Source organism: Micropterus dolomieu, linkage group LG08 (assembly GCF_021292245.1).
Source record: "Micropterus dolomieu isolate WLL.071019.BEF.003 ecotype Adirondacks linkage group LG08, ASM2129224v1, whole genome shotgun sequence".
In the NCBI taxonomy this organism is placed as follows: Eukaryota; Metazoa; Chordata; class Actinopteri; order Centrarchiformes; family Centrarchidae; genus Micropterus; species Micropterus dolomieu.
The window spans coordinates 12,957,367-12,980,189 of NC_060157.1; the positions used below are offsets into that span (position 1 = coordinate 12,957,367).

Below are 22,823 nucleotides of genomic sequence, written 5' to 3' on the forward strand. Positions count from 1 at the left end.
CATTTGTTTCTGGTGTCCTTCTGTTTACCTGTTCTTCTCGTTTCCTTGTCCTTAGTGTTTATGTCTTGTCTGGTGTTCTAGCTCGTAGTCCTGTGTTGATTTGATATTGCTTTGGTTTGGTAGTCTAGTTGTTATATTGTTTCTTAGTCACTGCCTTAACTCTTGTTCCTGCGTTTTAGTTCGTTGTCCTTGTTCCCAGTCCTGTACCTTAGTTCATGTTAAGTGTTCACTCTGGTCTGTTTTGTGTTCAGTGACTTGTGTTCTGTCTGTTCCCCCGGTTGTCACTCTGCCTGCATGTCAGTCTCATGTCTGTCACCTGTGTTGCTCCCGCCCTGCTCGTTAGTCCCTGTGTATATATACCTGGTGTTTCTGTCTTGTCCTTGTCGGGTCATTGTTTATTGTCACCCAGTGTTACCTTGTTGCCAACCTACTCGTCGTGTCTCCCTGTTTCTTTTGGATTACTTTGTTTTGGACTCTTCCATCAGCCACTCAGTTTGTAAGTGTGCTCGCCTTTGTTTGTTTATTAAAACCCTGTACTGTACCTCCTTTGCCTTGCGTCCTGCATTTGGGTCCTCCAACCTGCTCAACCCTGCCTTCACCTCAAAACCGTGACAGCTTCCCTGGTATTAGTGCCCATTCCCTTCTGGGCCCTGTCCATATATTGAGCCATGTGCCTACTCATCTTAGCCGCTATGATGCCTGACAGGAGCTTCCATGTTGTGGAAAGGCAGGTTACTGGCCAGTAGTTGGATGGGATTGTTCCCTTCTGGGGATCCTTCATGATCAGGACTGTCCGTCCTTGGGTTAACCATTCTGGGAGGGTCCCATCCATCAGCAGTTGGTTCATTTGTGCTGCCAGGCGTTCATGGAGTGCAGTTAGTTTCTTCAGCCAGTAGGTGTGGATCATGTCAGGGCCTGGTGCTGTCCAGCTCTTCATACCTGACACTCTTTCTTAGATGTCTGCCGTTAATTTGCTGGAGATTGCTGTGATCTGATCTAAAAACTGATATATATACACATACACACACATAAATACATTCCATAAATTATGGTGCAATGTTGCACTACATTGAAACGGTATGTGCACATAACTTGAGGCATCAGCATATGGTGGCATACTATGAGCCACTTTTTTCAATCTTGGTGTCACTTGATTCTGAAACAAAGTGACAGTTTCAGCCTGACCACCATAAATGCATTTTAGATCCACTTGTCTCTCAACTACTTCTTCTATGTTTATTGGCAGTTGGTGTGCTGCCTTGTGGCAGGAACTTCTGGTTAAAGTATAGATAAATACATACTTACTCAAACACACACACACACACACACACACACACACACACACACACACTCATTCACACATATCATATACACATGTATGTGTGTGTTTATGTACACAGTACTGTGCAAAACTTTAGGCAGAATGCAGAAAGTAAGAACGCTTTCAAAAATGGACATGTTAATAGATTAAATTCATCAATTAACAAAAAGCAAAGTGAGTGAACAGAGGAAAAATCTAAATCAGATCAATATTTGGTGTGACCATCCTTCAAAACAGCATCAATTCTTCTAGGTACACTTGCACAGTGTTTGTCACGGTTTGTCGTGTCGAGGCAGGTAGTAGGACCCAAATGCAGGACGCAAGGCAAAGGAGGTGCAGTTCTAGGGGTTTTAATAAACAAAGGTGAGCACACTTACAAACTGAGTGGCTGATGACAGAGTCCAAAAACAAAGTAATCCAAACGAGAAATCCAGAAACCAAAACGAGCAGGGAAACAGGGAGACACGACGAGTGAGGCTGACAACAGGAGCAACACACTGCTACACAAGGTGACAACATACAATGACCCGACAAGGACAAGACAGAAACACCAGGTATATATACACAGGGACTAACGAGCAGGGTGGGAGCAACACAGGTGAAAGACATGAGGCTAACGAGGCACAGGCAGAGAGAGAGAGAGCAGGGGAAAACAGAGACAGACATGCAGAGGGATCACTGGGGTAACAGACATGACAAGGGTTACCGAACACTAGACGATAGACAAGACAAACCCCCAAAACCCAACAGACCAAAATAACGCTAACTAAACACAAGTGCAAAACACGGCATGGCAGACAGGCAGTGTTACAGTTTTGAAGTAACTTGGCAGGTAGGTTGGCCCAAACACCTTGGAGAACTACTCACAGTTCTTCTGTGGGTTTAGGCAGTCTCAGTTGCTTCTCTCTCTTCATGTAATCCCAGACAGAGATCAGGGTTCTGTGGGGGCCATCGCTTCAAGGCCTCCTTGTTCTTCTTTAGGTTGAAGAAAGTTATTAATGACATTCGCTGTATGTTTAGAGTTGTTGTCATGCTGCAGAATAAATTTGGGCCCATTAGATGCCTCCCAGATGGCATTGCATGACGAATAAGTATCTGCTTGTACTTCTTAACACTGAGGAGAACATTACTTCTGACCAAATCCCCAACTCCCTTTGCAGAAATGCAGCCCCAATCTTGCAAGGAACCTCCACCATGCTTCACTGGTGCATACAGACACTCTTTCTTGTACTGCTCTCCAGCCCTTCGATGAACAAACTGCCTTCTGCTACAGCCATGTTTTTCCAAATTTGACTCATCAGTCCTGAGCACCTTCTGCCAATTTTCTACGCCCCATTTCCTGTGTTTTCGTGCATAGTTCTGTTGCACAGACTTGTTTCGATGTCAGAGGTATGGCTTTTTGGCAGCAAGTCTTCCGTAAAGACCACTTCTGACCAGACTCCCCCTGACAGTAGAGGTGTGTATCAGAGTCCCACTGTTTACTGCCAGTTCAGAGCTGTTGGCACTGCTGGACATCTTCCGATTGCGAGTGGAAGTAAGCGTGATGTGTCTTTCATCTTCTGCGGTACGTTTCTTTGCATCTATATGAGCTTGGACAGCACGTCGTTGGAAACCGCTGATTGCATTGAAATGTCTGCCAGAGAGAGACCTTGCTGATGCAGTAAAGCTACCATGTGTCTTGTTGCTGTGCTCAGTCTTGCCATGGTGCATGACTTTTGACAGTAAACTCTCTTTAGTAACCTCACCTTGTTAGCTGAGTTTGGCTGTTCCTCGCCCAGTTATATTTCTCCTACACAGCTGATTCTGTTTTACTTAGACTTACAAAATACAAGTGAAGTATTCAATTTTGACCTGGGCGATTTCTCATATTTAAGCTCTAACTAAAACATTAATAGTCTCATCAACTTTACCCTTTGAGGGGATACTGATCAAATTTTATTTTCAATATATCATTATAGAGAATGTCAAACAGGGATTTCTATCAGTTTCCTCATAAAGGAAAATGAGATAGTCATAGTTATAAGATTTCTGACAGTATTCTATAAAAATAAGTCACAAAGTATATGATTTCCACCAGGGGTATTGATGTTTTTAACTGCAGGCTCGGCAGGAGTCTAAACCCGCTTGAAGTATTGGACGTGACAGCACACTGAAAGCAAGTAATTACAGCATTACACGGCCTATTCAATTCATGCCGATATTCACTATGCAGGAGTTCATCCAGACGGTGGAGTAATTTAACTCTGCATATGGACAAGATCTGCAGATCGTTTCGTACAGGTAGTTTTGGTGAGTTTTGGATTTAAATTTATGTGGATTGAGAAGTTTCATACTTTGGTTCAGTGGACTGCTCAACAACACAATCTTAATAAGGGCCAAATTTCCTTCAATTTTCTTTTCTTTTCTTAACAGGAATCCACACAGTTGCCTTCACATCCACAGTTATTGTTGCCAACAATTGAATTACTGCCTTTGTTTGTAGCCTGCCAGCTGTCTGCAAAAAGGAGTGTACACCAGTAATTAAGCGAAATCACCAACCACCACTGATCTGACGTCCAGCTGAGACAAACTCAGCATGTTTACATGTTGATCGTGTGTTTTTGTCAAGCTGATATTGACACAATTCACAGAAACAGACAGTTAGAAGGTTTATTGCCAGGTACATTTTCACATATGGGGAATTTGACTTGGTGCTTAACAGTACACAATAATATAGAATATAAATGTAGAAAAAGTAAAGAGATCAAGAATGTAGAAGTATACAAAATAATACAATAATACTATAATACTAATACAAAAAATGCAACAAAAAAAATACAGCATAATTAACAAGGATGTGCAAAAATTCACAATGTGCACTCAGCAACTCTCATCAGGGTCAACAGTCAAAACTTATATTCGGTTTACTGTAACTTAGGACCTGGGAGAACAGCATGCATTTTGTCAGATTACTCAATCAATTGTTTCTAATTGTATATATTGTTGGGCAGTTTAATGTTTTACAGTGTAACATATTTTTAAAGTTCTGCATATGATTTATTTTTATTTAAAATCTTAATCTGCAAAATAACTAGTCACTCCAGCTGTTAGATCAATGTCGTGGAGTAAAAAGTACATTGCTCAAAAAAATTAAGGGAACATTTCAATCACACATCAGATCTCGATTAATGAAAAAGTTCAAAGTTAAAAAATCAAATTGGTTGAGAGCAAAATGACATAACAATGGCCAGTGGAAACCAAAATCGCCAGCTGATTGAGGGCTGGATTCAAAATTCATGCTGAAAATCAAAATAATAAAAAAGGAAAGTACAGGCTGATCTGACTGTCAACACAGCAATTCATAATGTGACTCAGTAGTGTGGCCCCCACATGCCTGTATGCACTCCTGACAACATGCTCATAATGAGACTCCTGTCCTGGGGATCTCCTCCCAGACCTGGATCAGGGCATGAGTGAGCTCCCGGACAGTCTGTGGCGCACTGACATAACTTCCCAGAGGTTCACAGTTGTATTCAGGTCTGGGGAACATGAGGGCCAGTCTATGACTTCAATGCCTTCGTCATCCAGGAGCTGCTCTGGCCACATGAAGCCGGGCATTGTCCTGCACCAGGAAGAACCCAGGGCCCACTACAACTGCGTAAGGTCTGACAATGGCTCTGAGGAGTTCATCCAGGTAACAGCAGTCAGGGTATTTGGCTAGCATGTGGAGGTCTGAACGACACTCCAAGGGTATGCCTCTCCAGACCATCACAGATCCTCCGCCAAACCGGTCATGTTGCAACATAACATTCACCACGGCGTCTCCAGACTCTGTCAAATGTGCTCAGTGTGAACCTGCTCTCATCTGTGAAGAGAAAAGGTTCACAGTGCACCTGTTGTCACTTTCATTTGTACCAAAACAAGTGACTTTGATTCACAATTGCTTATGCTTCCTAATTGGACAGATCCCTGAAGTTTAATTGACTTAATGTCATACTGTGATGATTAGGTGTTCCCTTATTTTTTTGAGCAGTGTACAATATTGTAGTGGAATAGAAGAATAACCACTCAGTTAAAGTAGCCTATGTCAGATTTGAACTTATACAGTATTTTAGTTGTTGTAGTTGAAAACTCCATTAATAGCCTAAACATACAAAAACTGGCTTCAGAAGTCACATTTAGGTTTTTGGTCCCCTGCTCCCACTCCATGTAAAACATGTTAGATCCGCCTCTGTGCTGCATCGTGACCAGAAAATACATGTTTTGTGCTCAGAAGAACCAGATGGATTCAGCTCTCCCTCCTGAGTCCCGTGACCTTAGGGTATTCATGAAAAATATGAATGTGCAGCCCTGACTGGCGCCCCATAGGAGACCTTCAGATGTTTTGTTTTTGTTAAGATACTCTGACCATCATCTGAGAGGCAAACGGCAATAAAAAAAAAAAACATAGCCTGTTGTAAGGAGACTCGTGCTCACGATGAAAGATTCTGAATACATGAAACTATATTTATCCACGCAAACAAAAGCTTAATGAACTTAAAGAGAAAACGGATTATAAAACTTACAAACAATAAATGACTTGTCCAAAATTCACAATTTAAACGAATTAATGTATCTAATCCACTCATCCTGTAGTAGTGTCTGTTGTCTATCTCAAACTCAAGCCTTTCTTTGTTTTTGAAACATACAAATTGGGCAGCGGCCCCTGTAGGTCGATCATACATCCAGTTGCGCACGACTTGGTGACATCAGTGGGGACGAGGGATCCTGAAAAATGACTCCAGCGTTGGTGTGACGACAGTGACCGGTTAGTATAAATGCTGAGACAGAAAGTTATCTTGCTCATACCTCTAGACTTTACGGGTCACCAACCGCTGAGATAGAGCAACTATCATCACTGCCGGCTCAACAGAGGCTGGGAAAGAGGAGAATTTGGATACGTCCCAGGTGAGTCTGGCGCACTTCAGGATAAACAATACAAAGTATATCTATCTTTTGTGTTAGTGGTTCTTATTCGTCTTATCTGGGTGGGACAAATGTATAATGCGTTAGTGCGTTCAGTTTTCTTTCGAAAGGTTTTGTAGACAGCATGCCATTCAGTTTACATATTTTATTTCTGTAAAACAAGTTTTAAACGCAGCTGCTGGAGTTAAATTATCCTATTTCCGATCAGAATTCAATGAGCTTTCAGAAAATTCCTCCTATCTAGTTGAAAAGAAGTTTGCATTTTGCATTGGACCCATTGTCTCCCCCGATCGTTTTAGACACAAAAATACAACTTCGTGTCTCGAAATTGAATCAAACAACGTAAGAAATATACACTACACATATTCACTCATATATGTTGCATTATATTTCCCATCCACCACAACCTATTTCTTCCAACAGACGACCAACTAAGTGACCATGAAGTCGACATGTCTGCTTATCTTGGCTTCTCTCGTGGTCTGCAACTTGGCCGTGTCTGGAGGACAGGGCATCCCCGATGAGGATGAGACGGACCGAAGCACCATAGACGACATCATACTACAGAGAGCAGAAAGTCTCCTGTTACGGTCCATTCTCAGAAAGATGCAGGATGAAGACGGCAGAAGCGGTGCGTAAAATACGCAGTAGCCTATGTCTTGGATCATTTTTAACATTGCCTAGTCATGTGGTGATGCAAAATAAAGTAGGCTAAGTAAAAAATTCAGTTGTAAACCTGTCATTTACTGCTACCATTATATTAATAGGCTATCTGGGCTCTTTGTCTCGTTTTTCAAACTGAAAGCCTAAGTAACTAAAGTGGCAACATGTTAAAACTAGTTTTCCAGTTGGATAAAAATTCATTAATTAATAATGTTTGAAATTGTCTTTTAAAACATTAAAATTGAAAGGAATCTTCTTCCAAAATGATGCAAGGCATATGGGCCACCAACTACATTCGTTTGTGTGCACGAAATAGACAAGCTGGGGAAACACATCTTTGCAGTACAGGGATATACTTAAAGTTGACTTGGGGATACTTCAAGTGATCGAGATAATGTTTTTCTTTCTCCAGAGGGATCTTCCTCTCAGACAGAATGGGTGACAAAACGACAGCATCCCGGTAAGAGATATAGTGCGGATTTGGAGAAGCGACAGCATCCGGGGAGGAGAGAAGAAGATGAGGACGAACAATACTTGGATGTTGAAAGGAGACAGCACCCGGGCAAGCGCGAAGATGAAATGCACTCGTTCATGGAGCTCCAGAAAAGGCAGCACCCGGGAAAGCGCTCCGCGACGGGACACATTTCAGAAAACCCCCTAATGCTCCTGAGTGAACTTTCAAAACGGCAGCACCCGGGCAAGCGCTACCTGGTGCTGCACAGCAAACGCCAGCACCCAGGTAAGCGCCATCCCGCGGATGAGGACGGCGATGGGGACTGGGATGCGGATGCAAATGGAAACGATGACCTCGCTGAGTTGGGAAAGCGTCAGCACCCAGGAAAACGGTTTTGGGATAACTCCAATCCGGATTTAGGCACAAACAGTCCGTGTGATGTTTTGGACCCTACGAGCTGCAGCAAGACCAGTTTGCTGCTCGACTTTTTAGACAACATTAACAAGAGTCATGCCGAGGAGAAGAGACAACACCCGGGTAAAAGGTTTGCACCCGAGGAGGATTTAGTGGATGGAGAGTAGGTTAAGCAAATATCTGGTGTGCGCGTACTACTGTATTGTAAACAAAATAAATGTGTAAATTAAGTGACCATAATGAATTATTAAACATGAAAAAAAAAGATAAAAGAATTTATCAATCATTTAACCTTTTGTGCCACAGTTTTTCTTTGGCAGCAAATTACTGTGTCATGGCAAAACATTTATCTGCTGTTTTTTTCTTTGGACAGTGCGTAATTGTCCTCCAAAGTCAGTTTGGAGGACAATTACGCACTGTGTACTATTTCGCTGTAAAGAGATGCGCGTGCCCTATGTTGAACTTTATTAATGGGTTATTATTAATATTAATATTTATTCCGTAGATTAGGCTACTCATGCTGAAAAATTTAATTATTACTACTGACTTTTGGATGTTGCCTCTGTGAGGCAGCGCACGCTTGTCAGTACCGTAGGACATGCTTGCAATATGATCAAAGTGGAGATAACGTTTACAGATTTGCTTTGGAAAATCTTTAATTTTATTCAGTTGTGATTCATTCTTTTCTACATAATGATTATCACAGCAAATAAAATGTCTCATTGGTTATTTTTCTACACATTATTGCATGAATTAAGTTTATTTAACCTAATGTTGTAAATTAAAAGCTTTGCCTTAAAGTCAACCACCAATGTTTTTGTTGGACAATAAAATGCATTGGTAAAAATGTATGGTTTGCTTTAGTTGCAGTAAATGCATGTCTATTAAACTGTTTATTCAACCCAACTAGGTCTAATAGTGTGAAGTCCAACAAATCACTCACCCTGCCTTTGGCCCCATCGGGAATGATTCATGCATTTCAATAGAAAGACAGAGTGTGTCAGGTATCTGCCTCCCAGATTAATTGGGCTCATTCCATCAGAGCCTTGGGAGCCGCTGTCAACAGGCCTGATCAATATGTAAATCTCAACTCCAGCAGTAATGATCAGGGTTCAGTGGATTGACAAACCATTAAGCAAGGGGAAGAAACTAATGTACAGGATGAACGTATTTAGATGAATTATGTTTCATGCATGAACTGACTACATGAGATTCCTCAAGGACGTCGTTTTAAAAGTACACAAGGCCATCTGTGAAAAGTATGATGGTGATCTGCACACACACACACACACACACACACACACACACAAACACACACAAACAACTTCAATTCCTCTGTGGATTGTGAAGTAAATTTTCAATATTTTTGGTCTGTAAGCCCTTGAAATGAAACAAAGTCTAGGCTGTGACCTTTCATCATAGGTGGATGTGATTTTTGAGCAGTTTCACCAAGGACTCATATTTATTTTTAGATTTAGGTTTCAGAGGCCTTAAAAAAGGGAGACTTACACGGGATTTCACAGAAAATAAAATCAAAGTAAATAATTTTACATTAAACATAATTTTATGTAACAGAAATATTTTTTTATTTTTCTACATTCAATGCTCTTGATTTATGGTCCTAACCCCAAGACTGAAAACCACTGATATAGTTCTACCAATTAGACTTGTAATTTGCTTATAAAAAGTTCATGACATTACCCTTAGTTTTGGGCCCCTTTGGACCTCCTATTCCTCCTATTCTCTGTGCATTGTGTATGCACCCTGTTGCCATGTGAGCAACAACTAAAGTGTACAGGGCACTGTACACGTTGCATCTTAATTGTGTTTTGCCAGAGAGCCCCAGAAACTGAGCCATAGGCTTAAAATGAATAAAGTTTATAAAACTATGAACTCAAACTGAAATAATTGAATGTCTATAAACTAGATTTTGAAACACGGCCACTCACACACCCTGAGCCTCAGGGTTAAAGTTGGGGTTAGTGATTCTAATCCAGTACACGTCTGTTTGTCAAATTCAGAGAGTATCTCCTCACTGCTAGCTGTTCATTCTGTGTGTGGCTGGAAAAAAATCCCTATTGTTTGTACACAGCCATGGCTATGTAAATGGGAAACCTACAAAGTGGCCCACACCCGACCACACAACATTATTCCAGCTGTTGTTCCAGCCATCATTTATGTGTCAGTTAGTGTTAGTAATTACTTGGCCACGGGAATTTCAGCTTTATTTAATTTGCAAAGACATGCTGCTGTTGTGATGTTAGCTATAGTATCAGGAAAGTTGTGAGTACCGCTGTTGTGCTGGCTCTGGGACCGTCTCGTACATTTTTGCTTCACAGCAGCAACCGTAGTGACAGTGTGCTAACCCACAATGGCCACAACTTAGATAACGTTAGTTACTTTACTTGCAATGTCACTGTTCGCTCTATATCATGGTATTTGTCATTGTATTAGATTTCTCCAGAATCGCTTAGTCCATCTTTAAGTAATAATGAATGCTCTTATCATCAGGTCACACTGTAGTGCATATTCCTAATTACTTTAATTTACTTTAATGAATTAAATTGTCCCAAACCGTCTGACACACAGTGGCTGTTTCCCGCTTTGCACACCAACCTTGTATTTGCCAACCTAAACCAACTCACAGCAAGCACAGTCCATTAGTCATGGCAAACTTTGTTTCAAATAGGCTTATTAACAGAAAACAAAAGCAGAAAGAAACACAGGCTGGCATTACAACAGCCTACAGCCAGTAATCATCAGGATCTGAATCCAAATCAAGAAGTTTGTAAAGGGAAAAATAACACATTAATAAACAAAAAGGTAGAAATCAAAAAATATACTGTTGAAATTAATATTAAACTTAAAAAATCAAAGGGAAAAAGCATAATGTGGAGAAAAACAAATCAACAGCGGCAACAGGCTAAGTAAGTAGCCTATGAGAAGACGTAGGGGAACTAACAGGACAGAAATAGGAACAATAGACAGTAGAGCATTTTCTAGCAACATGCAGAAAAATATAGGCTACAGAAGAAAGACAAGTGATGATCATACAATTGTGGACAAGTAGAGGTCAGTGTAAAAAAGTACATTTGACTGTTTGGTTTTATAAGAGCTACTGGGAAGGGCGTCACTTTGTGTTGAAAAGTGGTGGTGACATAAGGGCTCAGATTAGGGGCGTGATGATACACTTGGATCACGAGACATGAGGATGAACAAGAAGAAGAATTAACATTAGGAAATGGTGAGATTTATGAGGGGGAGTCTGGGGGTCCTCACCCAGAAAATTGGAGCATTAAACACTTAATTTCCTGCATTCTGGAGACATTTTCTTCTCCAATTTATGGTGGAAATGTCTTTTTTATGTAAAGGGAAACATTCAGCTGGGAGGTGACGATTTATAAATATAAAAATACAACATAATATAATGCAGCAATCAGCTGCTTGTTCTTTTTAGCTTAGGTTACTTTTTTTGGACAATGCACATTTGTTTCTTCCATATTTGAATTGCATTGCATGTTTTCTTATTGTGCAAATAAACCTTTCTCAAAGCATTTTCATTTGTTAGTTAATATTTCTTGGTGCAAGCTATTTTTCAGAACATGTTATGCTTTCAAAAAGTGATGGGGACAAAGTCAGCCATTTCAAAATGTGGTGGGGACATGTCCCATGCGTCCCCAGTGTAAATGACACCTTTGGCTACTGGACTTATTTAAAGACATTTTAAATAATGGACATTGACGCCAACTACCTCTCAGAAGAAGAAGAAAAAGAAGATGAAGAGACCTCATATAATCCCGCGTGTTTTTCAAGTTTTCAACTTTTTATATACTGTCTATGGTTGTGAAGCCAGTGTGTTTCGTGCCATATGTCTCTCTTCTCTTTCCTTACACACTGAATGCTAATCACATGACCAGGCAGGGCTGCTGCTGCTGCTGCAGCTGGTGTTGTCGAGCTGTCAAAGAAAAGCTTAACTGTCAACCACACAGTTATTGTTGGATTCATTTGTAAGTATACACTATCTGTCGTGTTGCTAAGTCCGCGACTGTTTGTTGTTGTGATGTTGGAAGTTATTTATCTCCGTGTTTTGAACAACGACATTGCAGAAACGATGTCTAAAGAAAGCGAGACCTGCAGCTAGCGTTCTCGAGCTAACGTTGCATTCTCTGCTAGGCGGCCAAATATTAAACAATACAACTTTAGCCATTGGTTAGTTAATATGCAAATATCAAATTGGACAGTGCTCGCAGTCAGAAAAGCAAATACTTGTCGTCTAGTTAGGTTTGGTTTTTTTCCACTGACAACAACCGTGGGTTGTTGATACACAAACTGACTGAGTGGGTTAGCTAGGTATAAACTCTTAACGTTAGCTAACGTGACCTGGTAAAAATGTAGCGTTTAAATCTACAGGTTAATTTCAATGTGCACAAGATCAAGAAAACATGTAACGTTAAATAACTATAATCATTGTGAAATAACTTATGTGTAAGACTTGTGAAACTCAACACTGTCTGCAGTAACGTTAGCTTGTTGGCTAGAATTTATTTAAAAAAGCATGCAGCTTTTCAGCAGTGGGTGTAAATCTGAATGTTTGTTTCTTCACTCATGAGAGCAATATAACACGACTGTACAGGTGTAATAACCCCATTTATATTCTATATCAAGTAAGAATGTAATATATTTTACCTTCGCAATCCTCTCTGACCTGACACCCCTGCCTCCCATGTTTTACTCACATATAAGTCACAGTGTGTCATTACAGGAAATGATGCATTATTCAGTTTGCATAACTTACCAGATATGGTTAAAATTGACATTCTAATCAGAATACATGTTTAAATCTGTGTTGGATTTTTGGCCAATTTAGGAAACATTTTAATCCCACAAAGTCTGCTTTGTCCTGCTCTTTAGATTCCCAAGCTTTTCTCTGTTGTGATGGCACTAATATAGGGTGGGTTTCACACCCTGTGACATGTGGACCGAAGCAAGAATCTCCCATTTTGCATCTCGTCTCCAACAACACAGCCACTGTCATGGCCTCCAGTTATCCACCCCCTTTTGAGGTCACAGGTGAAGTGAAGGAGGGCTTTCTTTGCCCACTTTGCCTGAAGGACCTTCAGTCATTCTACCAACTCCAAGACCACTACGAAGAGGAGCACTCTGGGGATGACCGCCATGTTAGAGGACAGCTCAAAAGTGGGTCCCATTAATTGTACTTGTGGATTCCGCTCACAGCCATAATGGCATTTGAGTCTTATCACATCTTGTCACGTAAAACAGAGAAAAAAGAACATTGTACTGTTTAGTTAAGCTAAAAGTCCGTGTGGCTTCATTTAAAAAGCAGTTTTAAAGAGTACATCATGAATTTGATTCAAGGGCAATGCAGTGTTAGAGCAGGGGAATTGTTTCCAGGATGATTTGGCAACATATTCTGCTGCTGCTTTTCATGGCAGGACAAACAGGAATGTGATAAAATGTAGAGAGGAAGAATATATTGATGGGAAACAGAGGCACGCAAGAAGGAATCTAGTTGTTCAATTCAATCATTCATCTGGAAATTAGTGGATGTTCTTGTGGACTTGTGGTCCATGTGTATATAATATCCTTTCTGCATTTTCCACACATAGTGGTATTTGTGTCGAATTTTCTTTGTACGCAGGTTTGGTTCAGAAGGCAAAGAAAGCCAAAGACAAGCTGTTGAAAAGGGATGGAGATGACAGACCGGACACAGGCAGTTATGAGTCCTTCTACTATGGTGGAGTGGACCCCTACATGTGGGAGCCTCAGGAACTGGGTGAGACTGGAAAACTGGATTGTAAACTCTCAACCTTTTAGTTTGTTAACTTGGCCTTTTCATATTTTTTTCACACAAGAGTGACAGAGAAGGCCTTCAAGCAGCCACCACTATTATGGTTTCCTTCCTCTTTGCTTTTGCAGGAGCAACCAGAAGTCACCTGGACTTCTTTAAAAAACACCGGGCAGCCAGGATAGATCACTATGTCATTGAGGTCAACAAGCTCATAATCAGACTGGAAAAGGTGTGCTTACAATAGCAAATCACACGTTATTTTCTTCCCACTGCTGTTGAAATTACAGTAAGAATGGCTTAACTGTGCTGACTCATTCACCATGAAAACTGTCTTTTCAGTTGACATCGTTTGACAGAACCAGCTCAGATGTCGCCAAAATCAGAGGTTTGTCCACGTGTTTTCAATACAAGTCTGACTTTCTTTCTCAGTGTATGTAAATATGATTTATTCATCATAAATTAATCATCCTTTTATAGCCATTGAGAAGTCAGTGGTGTCATGGGTGAATGACTCAGATGTCCCCTTCTGTCCCGACTGTGGAAACAAGTTCAACATCCGGAACAGGCGGCACCACTGTCGCCTCTGTGGGTCCATCATGTGTAGGAAGTGCATGGAATTTGTCCCCTTACCTTTGGCTCGTATGTATCAACAAAACCCTTGCAAACTAGAGGAAGTAATCATATATCTAGTTGAAGTCATGTTGTCTGAGTGCTGTGTTCGCATTTTGTCTCTTCACAGAAAAGCTAATTACTGGGACACGAGAGGCCCTGTGTGTACCTGGAAGCCCCGTTCAGTCCCAGTCTCCACCAGCAGGAGGTGGCGGTGGAAGCAGTGGGATGGGCTCCAGGAGAGGCAGCATCAGCAGCCTGAGCAGCGTAACCTCTATTCTGGAGGAAAAGGATGACGAGAAGATTCGCTGCTGTCACCACTGTATGGACACGCTGCTGAAGATACAGCACAAGTTGGAAGAGAAGGACCACGTGCCGGATATAGTGAAACTTTACGAGGTTGGCACATCAAATTATCTCGTAGATGGAAAGAATCACTACATATTTAAAAATCTGTCTCTTCCTCTATTGCCACTAGTGTCGTTTGATGTTTTCTTTTCAAGCTGCCTTGAGTTTACACTGCTGTATCCTTCCCGCCATTCAGTCTTTGTCTTTGTGGTTTCCTGTTGTTCACTTGCTCAAAACTTTTCTTCCTGTCAGAGGCTGAGGATGTGCATGGAGAAGGTGGATGAAAGGGCTCCAGAATACATCAAAATGGCAGAGTCTCTCAAGTAAGTCACATTTAAAAAATAAATACATGTAAAAAAAAGTTGATTTCTAATTATTTCTGATATGAGAAATAATCTTTGGATCTTTGATTTAAGCGACTGTTGCTTACCCCCATGGCTTTATACTTTCACAGTGCAGGAGAAACCACATACAACCTTGACACTGCTGGTGGACTGAGACTGGAAGTACAGAAATACTACGAACTAATCGATGCCCTGAGGTAGATGTCAGTCCTAAATGAGTCTTCTGTAATGTTTGTCTTTTTAAAAAAAGATCACACAGAGTTGTGTGTTTTCTTCTTAGTAAGAGGATTTTAACACTAAGTGCAAAAGATGATCCACCACCGCATCCAAAGGCCCTCCAGCTGCAGAGGATGGTCCGCTATACAGCCACGCTATTTGTCCAGGTGAGAACAAAGTTCAGACAAAAAAGCAGACCCCATTCGGACAGAGGAAATATTACGTGAGGAGGTTGGCAACAACATATTTGCCATCCCCGTTTATACCACACGTCATCATTCGAGTCGGCAATTTAGTCACTGGCCAAATACAGGAGCTGGTTCTGTCATAGACAATGATATGCTGTGGGACACTGACCTTCTTCAGGCTTAGTATTATTTTTTAATAATAATAACATTAGGAATTATTTAGCTGTAAATTCATTATTAACACGGACATCTGCACACTACTATGTTTCTTTTTGAGTGTTGATTAGGCTGTGCTGCTTTCACAGTAAGACTGGGACTTTTGTCTGCAGCAATCTGATATACATGCTGCTGCTCACTACACATAAAATCTGTTTAGCTACACAGACAGGTAGACTAGCAAAACAGAATTGCCTTTAACGCGGCACTGCTCATTTGATGAGCTTGTCTCGTAAAGGTCTCACTTTTTCTTTCCGTAAATGTTTCCACTTTGGTTGTCAAGTCAGTAGCAGTAAACACATCTCTATGTTTAAAACCTCAGAGGCACACTTTTAAAATGCATAGTTTCTGTCCTGAGTAGACTTAACTTATAGGAAGAGCAGAGGGTTGGTAAGTAATTGGGACTGTAATTAATACAGGGATGGGAGGTAAAAATCTCACACGTACTACACGTGAAATCACCGACCAGCACAGGCAATATTTAAATCACCCCACCTCCCAGAGAAATAAATCCTGTCCGAATGGGCTGTACAGTATTTCTACAATCATCACCCTGTTACGTTTATACAGTACTTCTGTATGTCATGCTCCTTTGATCCTTTCCCTCCCTGAATTCACCCATTCTTTGTATTCTCCTTGTTTCAGGAGAAGCTGTTAGGTCTCATGTCTTTACCCACTAAGGAGAAATATGAAGAGCTGAAAGAAAAGAGGAAACAGGAACAAGAGAAGCGAGTCCAACAAGAGAGACTGGTGAGATTGTGTACTGGTACTTCTGTGTTGAATTTTCATACAATAAAAGTTATTCAACGTTTATTCATATATTTTCCCTTCTCAACAGGCAGCCCAGGAGACCCTGAAGAGGAGGCAGGAGTCTGAGAAAAACCGTCCACCTCCCAGTACCAACGGAGAGCTGCCGCAGCCCCCTAGAGCTCCACGCATGACCAAAGCTGGTGGTTGGTTGCCCTCTGCAGACTCTGTCCATGCACGCAGCGAGCTGGAGGACCCCCTCCTGCAGCAGATTGAGAACATACAGTCATTCCTTCGTCAGGCACGAGAAGCCAAGAGGACAGACGAGGTAGCCATGTTGGAGGAGAACTTGCGTCAGCTGCAGGATGAATACGACCAGCAGCAGACCAGCCTGGCCATCGCACTCTCCCAGAAGCTGGCTGAGGAGGAGAGCTTGCAGCAGGGGGAGTTCCACCGCCTGGAAACACGGGAAAGGGAGGAGAGGGAGAACTGGGGCCCCACTGTGGGCTCCACCCAGCCTCTCATCACCTGGGATAGGTCTTTGGATATCAGTCCGGCAGGGGGCTTCCAAGGAGAGGAAGAAACTGCAGCAGAAGACCTGACTCCTAAAGCTGACAGGAGTCCATCCTCTGTAAGAGCGTTCCCTGCTCTCACAAGCCAGGAAGAGTCACCTCCCAGGTTGAGGAGCTTAGGGGGGCAGGTAACCCCCCCTGGTGGTGAAGGACAGAACAGCACCCCCCTTAACCCTTTTGATGAGGAGGACTCTACTCCCATTGAAGAGGATCCATCCAATCCCTTCTTCGAGGACATCAAGAGGGAACACAAAGAAGTAGTCAATGGGAAGAAGGAATACAACCCGTTCGATGAAGATGATGATGAGCAGGAGGACAAACAGACCGCACCTGGCAACCCCTTTGAGGAGGATGCTGACACTGACACAGTTAACCCTTTTCTGGAGGCTACTGGGAATTCTCCAGGAGTCTCGACCAACCCCTTTGACGGGGACAGTGACGACGGGGTTTTGCCCGATGTGGACATGATAGAGGAGGAACTTCTGCTGCAGCAGATTGACAACATTAGGGCCTACATTTTTGACGCAAAGCTCAGCGGCCGTCTCGACGAGGTGGAGCTCCTGTCACAGAACCTGAGAGAGCTACAGCACACCTTACAGGAACAGAAGAGAAAGAAGCACTGACACCTTTCCCTCAAAATCCCTCTGACTACCTGCTACTTACCAAGTCCTGCAAGGCTAGCTCACTCTACGTGACTAATGAGCCCACTGATTCTAGTTTGGGTGAGGTCTGCTGCACCACAAAAAGATTAGGTTAGTCCCAAAACTAAACACATAGTAAAGCTCAGTTGTCTGGAGTGACTTTGTTCATTTCCAAACATCTTTCTAAACCACTAATCCTGTACAGGGTCACACGGGGCTGGTGCCTATCCCAGCATGCACAATATAAGATATAAGCCATGTTGTATCAGCGCAAACACAAACAGTGGGAGAATGCTAAATTTTTAATGGGACAGTCAGATGGTTGTTTGAATTGAGTATAGCTGTGGTCTTGTGTCAGGATGTATGATTAGGCTCTCTGGCAGAAGGCATGAGAAGTTGAAATGTAATTATGGCTAAGGGGGAACAAATGAGAGTATAAACACGTTATGAAGCGCATAAATCAATGGATCAACACATCGTTACAAATTAAGTTAAAAGAGTACTCCACCAATTAAGCAGTCCGAAACATCTCATGATGGACTTTGTTTTTAATTCAAGGATCAAAATAGATGCAGTAGATGCATTCTTCTTCCTTGTCAAAACCTGGTGCCGAAATGACCCAAAATGCCACTTGACGGTCTGAGATTTGGGTTGTGTTAATAGCGGCTAATGCAGCCTCAAGCGGGCTACAGAGGTCTGGTAAGCTTCACTCAACTTCGTCACTTCACTCCACACCTTCAGAATAAGTTTCTTTTTTCAAACACGTAGGCTTCAGCCCCAGCTGATGCCGACTCAAGTGACATCACTAGAGGAAATTCATCACATTTCACACAGCTCCACCTGGAGGCTATAAACTCACATATTCAGCAGTACTTACCAAGACCAGTAAACAGACTTTGATGTGTAAATTCGGAGTTCACCTATAATTCCATTGATATTAAAGGAATCTTGTTCTTGTACCTACAACTTTACTTTATTAATTATATCAAAGAACCAAACCATGCATTACTGTTCTAACTGGGCCATTAACAACACTCAAAATAACCATCTGATAATTTAATGGGAAACAAATCGAATTAGACTTTTATGACCATATTTGGGCAGCATAGACTTTGAAGGAAAGTGTTCATTAAAGTGTTATATATTATAATAATAATCCTTATATTAAAAAGTAATCACAGGCTTAAACTACTAATACAGTTGCACCACTTGTCATCAGCAGAGGCTTTGAGCACTCTGTGTCATAGACTTAAAGGAGGGAAGTTAAAGGCACATTACAATACACAGATTAAAGACATTCTCGTTGCTCCTGTTCCGTAACCGTCACTCGTACTGACCATGATGACGTTGTCAGAAGGAAAACTGCGTTTAAACTTTAATTGAAGAAGTATTTGTTTTAACACCTGTTACCACTTGTTTCTGTTTCAGTGGAAGTTGCTTTTTTCTTTAAATGTTTCAAATGAACATGTTAACCTATGGTCCCTGCTAGAGGACACTTTGTCTGCATGGTTTAGATGAAAGTCTTAACTGTTGCGGTTTTGCTTCACTAACCATTTTTTTTGTGCATTCTGTCATGTTTGTCTTGGCATGGTTGTATTTTAGATCTTTCTTTTTTTTAAGCATCTTTAATGCCACAGTGAGCCAAATGAACAAAGCATTTTACACGTCCAACTGTGCGGCCCCTGAAGGTTATGACCTTAATGTTTACAGAGGAACGTCTGATCCAACTGAGCACTTGGGTTGCATGATTCATGTCCGCGTTGCCATTGGATGCTGGTCTTTCTATCGGTACAGTATGTGTTCGGACATACTGATAAAATCAATCAACATGTTGCTTTTCCTTGCTGCTCGGTCAGGATCTGTACTGAAAGCATGTTATCCGTTCAGTAGTTTCATCTAAGAAGTCCATTCAAAGTTCATACACCCAACACTCCCCATGAACACACTAAAACCAATTTGCGAAGGCACATAGAAACTAAATTCTTTGGTCAAAACATTTTAAGGACATTTTTTTTGTCAGATAAATTAACACTACATGATTGCCAGCAAGTATTATCACTCATGCCGCTGCTAAGTCATTACATGAATTCATCATCGTGCTTTCCTGTCAGTCAGAATGTCCATGTGTCTTTATAGAGACAGAAACGGTGTTTTGTGCAGTCTGTTGATCTCACGCTGCTTATGTCCACAGATTTTAAGCCAAACATGTCACACTGTAAATGTTTTGTGACGGTGTGAATACCTTGAGAAGCTTCTTAAGTGTGTAAGCAGTTGTTTTTTTTCCTGCTCATTCGGGTAACACCTCTACATTTAAAACAATGATTTAGGACTCGCAGACATCAGTTTATTTCCATCTCGGCACCAATAAAAAAAATGTTGTCTCTGTAAGATGTTTGCATTTCTCGTTCTTGTCATAAATCTGGTGACACTGCCTAATCAAGTCTCAACTGATCCTGCCTCTTGCATGAAGACATTGCGATTTAGATTTTTCTTTTAGATCTACAGCCACACAGGCAAATTAGTTTTTATTTCAGTGTTTACACTGTAGTTTTGACATTGTGCCAGGTGTAAATTGCATCCAGATGTGTGGATTCTTCAACAAGGTCACATCATATACAAACACCAGGTCAAGTTATCCAAACCTGGAGCAAAGTATGGTGGGTAGGTTCCTGCTGCTTATGGTGGATTGGAAGGTCTCAGGTCAGCCAGTGACGATCTCACAATGCACACAGCATAGTGGGAACCCATAGTTACACATTTATATCAAATTACGCAATGTGGTAGTCCTTTTCTGTCATACAAGACCGAAGCGAACATCACAATGCCACAATATTGTCCGGTGAATCTACAACAGTCATCTCTCCTTCTCAGCTTCTCACTCCTGCGACGACGCCATCTGGGCGCGATATTTGCCCGTCATCTCCTTGGGCAGCGGCGTGGTGCCAGGACACGGCACCTGGCCCTCCACCTCACAGATACACTCCCTCAGACAGTACTTTTTTGGCCCAAAGTTTGCGGGGTTGGAGGCCTGCATCTTGGCTTGAGCCTCCGCTTGTAACACATCTCTGTAAGCAGGGAGGGAGTACAATAAATGCATTTGTAGATCACTGCAGGAATGGGCCTTTAAGGCAGACATTTGTGATGATTGTGAAATAGCACCCATGTTATCTTTACCTGGTCTTACAGGCTAAAATTCTATTGATGGATACAGTTTATTAGATAATTGATCTTGCCATGTGAAATTTGACAATTATATCCACATTACTCTTAATCTTTGAAAAAAAAAAAATCAATGACCACCAATCACTGTCACATTTTCAGTATCAACATATATAGCCAAAAGTATATATCACCAGCCCTAATCACAAACAAATGTTGTCATGTGGGTGTCATGAAACATGGTCCACACTGAACTCAAAATAACTCGGAATATCTTACTCAGATTTGCCCAAAATCTTCTTCACATGGTGTGAAATTTGTTTGTAGTCCTTCCCTTCCACATCCACCAGAACTTGCTCCCCGTCGTCTGCAAAAGAGACAGATCAGCCCAAGCTGCATAAATCATCATCATCATCATTATATTAATAATGCAGGTTAAACGTCAGTGCAGGCTACACACCCAGGTAGAACTTCAAGAACGGGGCTGGTGTCATATTTTTGAACATCATTATTTGGACCCACGGGTTTTTGTACTGAATCTGAGGAATATTGAAGAACACAAATTTCCTGCAAAACACAAAGAGAGAGAGAGAAAGTACAAAATTTATGAAGAGCATTTTTTTTTTTTTTACTATTATATTATTTAACTATATACATACATTCTGTGAGTTATCATCATTTGAAACACTAATTCAATACAGAATTATACAGGTCACTACCGCAGCCATGTCTTTTCAGTTGAAGGTTGAATTGAGCTTATTTGGGAGAAACAAGTGCTGGTACTTAAAGACCTAACCGTGACTTTTGTGCATGAAATTAGAAGAGACAGCTAGAAGGCTAGATAGGAAGAAAACATAATCTGTGGGTTAAATAAACAAAACAAATTAAAGCTGAAACGATATGGGGGACTACCGATGAAAATTAGCACATTTTAGCTAACTAGGGTACATTTACATTGTTTTAATGTTGATTAATTTTTTAATGTACACTGTCCCCTTTCAAATAAATACATAAATAAATAAAGATTAGTGGATGGATCTATTGGACAATCAACAGAAGATTAATTGGCATCTATTTTCTAATGTCTCATTGATTAGATCTCTGGTTTCAGCTTCTCTAATTTGAAACGTTGGTTTCCTTTGTCTTATATAATAGGAAACTGATTTTCTATGGGTAGAGTTTTCAGGCTAAACAAGTAATTTGAAGACGTTGGAAATTCTCACGGGCATGTTTTCACTATTTTGTGGACCTAAATTAATGGCCGATTAATCCGTTAATCAAGAAAATACTTAGCACAATTATACACAATGGAAATAATCATTAAAATAGTCTATGCCACTTTTCATATTGAATAACTTAACTTATGTACATGTATTCTATGAAATATTATGTCAAACTGAGATTGACAGAATTACACACGCACAGAAAACTGGAATAAAAGTTTTGGTGGTGATACTTAACATACTTTAGGGACATTACATTTTCTGCAGCAGTGTTTAATCTGTAAACGTGTAGCTGTTGTCGGCTCTGACCTTGCTCCGTCGCTGAGCTCTCCATGTGTGTTGTAATTGACCGTCATGATCTTCACTCTGTTTTTAAAGATGATGTCGCCCTTCTGGAGGTAATCCAGAGTCCTCCTGATGGGAAACCTTCCTTTCATAGGCATTTTTAAGTCCTCTTTTTTGTCATTTAAAAAACACCGTCTGAAAATCCACCGCTGCGCCTGCCCAGAATCGCACAGCTAACGGAGAGGCGCCTTTTCATGACGTCGAAAGTCGTCAACCGAGGAGCGACCATAGCTGGTTGTTTCCTGCATGCGTCTATTTATCTGTCTACGACAGAAAGATAAAGACACATGGGAAATGGAACAATTCATGGAAAAATTATAGTTTAAAAAATTAAATACCACTTAGGACTTCTACTTCTAATGGTTTAGAAAGGGGGTAATTACTGACTGTAATGCCATAACGTCACGATCCCACATTAACTAATTACGTATTTAAAGTGTATAAAAGCGTACAGATATAAGTGTTCACACCCATGAAAAAAAATCTTCATAATGGCTTTTTGCTGAGACATCAAATCTTATTAATTAAGTCTTTTCCAACAATAATGTAAACACATCTTTCACTTAACTGATAAGGAAAAACTGGTGTGATGTTGCCAAAGCTTTAATGT

General features: G+C 41.1%; 3 protein-coding genes across 3 annotated transcripts; 2 read left to right on the forward strand and 1 right to left on the reverse strand.

Moving 5' to 3' along the window:
- Positions 1–6,165: 6,165 nt before the first annotated feature.
- On the forward strand, positions 6,166–7,963 carry trh (thyrotropin-releasing hormone). Its single transcript, XM_046055737.1, has 3 exons — positions 6,166–6,247; positions 6,689–6,896; positions 7,341–7,963. The coding sequence occupies exons 2-3, from the start codon at positions 6,707–6,709 to the stop codon at positions 7,961–7,963; spliced, it is 813 nt and encodes a 270-aa protein (XP_045911693.1). The 5' UTR covers positions 6,166–6,247; positions 6,689–6,706.
- Positions 7,964–11,737: 3,774 nt separating this feature from the next.
- LOC123974811 (rabenosyn-5) lies at positions 11,738–19,874 on the forward strand. The gene is made up of 12 exons (XM_046055735.1): positions 11,738–11,803; positions 12,708–12,992; positions 13,456–13,590; positions 13,734–13,834; positions 13,945–13,990; positions 14,083–14,244; positions 14,345–14,613; positions 14,815–14,885; positions 15,017–15,103; positions 15,187–15,289; positions 16,172–16,276; positions 16,365–19,874. Exons 2-12 carry the CDS (start codon positions 12,830–12,832, stop codon positions 17,466–17,468), a joined length of 2,346 nt encoding a protein of 781 aa, XP_045911691.1. The 5' UTR covers positions 11,738–11,803; positions 12,708–12,829; the 3' UTR covers positions 17,469–19,874.
- Positions 19,809–22,441, reverse strand: mrps25 (mitochondrial ribosomal protein S25). The gene is made up of 4 exons (XM_046055738.1): positions 22,178–22,441; positions 21,106–21,212; positions 20,925–21,012; positions 19,809–20,551 (listed from the first exon to the last, which is right to left on the reverse strand). The coding sequence occupies exons 1-4, from the start codon at positions 22,309–22,311 to the stop codon at positions 20,362–20,364; spliced, it is 519 nt and encodes a 172-aa protein (XP_045911694.1). The 5' UTR covers positions 22,312–22,441; the 3' UTR covers positions 19,809–20,361.
- Positions 22,442–22,823: the final 382 nt, after the last annotated feature.

Coding starts and splice junctions, on each gene's coding strand:
- trh (XM_046055737.1), top strand. CDS start 6,707: ATGAAGTCGACATGTCTGCTTATCTTGGCTTCTCTCGTGGTCTGCAAC. Junction 6,897..7,340: donor GGATGAAGACGGCAGAAGCG/GTGCGTAAAATA, acceptor TTCTTTCTCCAG/AGGGATCTTCCTCTCAGACA.
- mrps25 (XM_046055738.1), bottom strand. CDS start 22,311: ATGCCTATGAAAGGAAGGTTTCCCATCAGGAGGACTCTGGATTACCTC. Junction 21,013..21,105: donor GTTCTTGAAGTTCTACCTGG/GTGTGTAGCCTG, acceptor TCTCTTTTGCAG/ACGACGGGGAGCAAGTTCTG. Junction 20,552..20,924: donor AAGATTTTGGGCAAATCTGA/GTAAGATATTCC, acceptor CCCTGCTTACAG/AGATGTGTTACAAGCGGAGG.
- LOC123974811 (XM_046055735.1), top strand. CDS start 12,830: ATGGCCTCCAGTTATCCACCCCCTTTTGAGGTCACAGGTGAAGTGAAG. Junction 12,993..13,455: donor TGTTAGAGGACAGCTCAAAA/GTGGGTCCCATT, acceptor CTTTGTACGCAG/GTTTGGTTCAGAAGGCAAAG. Junction 13,591..13,733: donor GTGGGAGCCTCAGGAACTGG/GTGAGACTGGAA, acceptor TTGCTTTTGCAG/GAGCAACCAGAAGTCACCTG.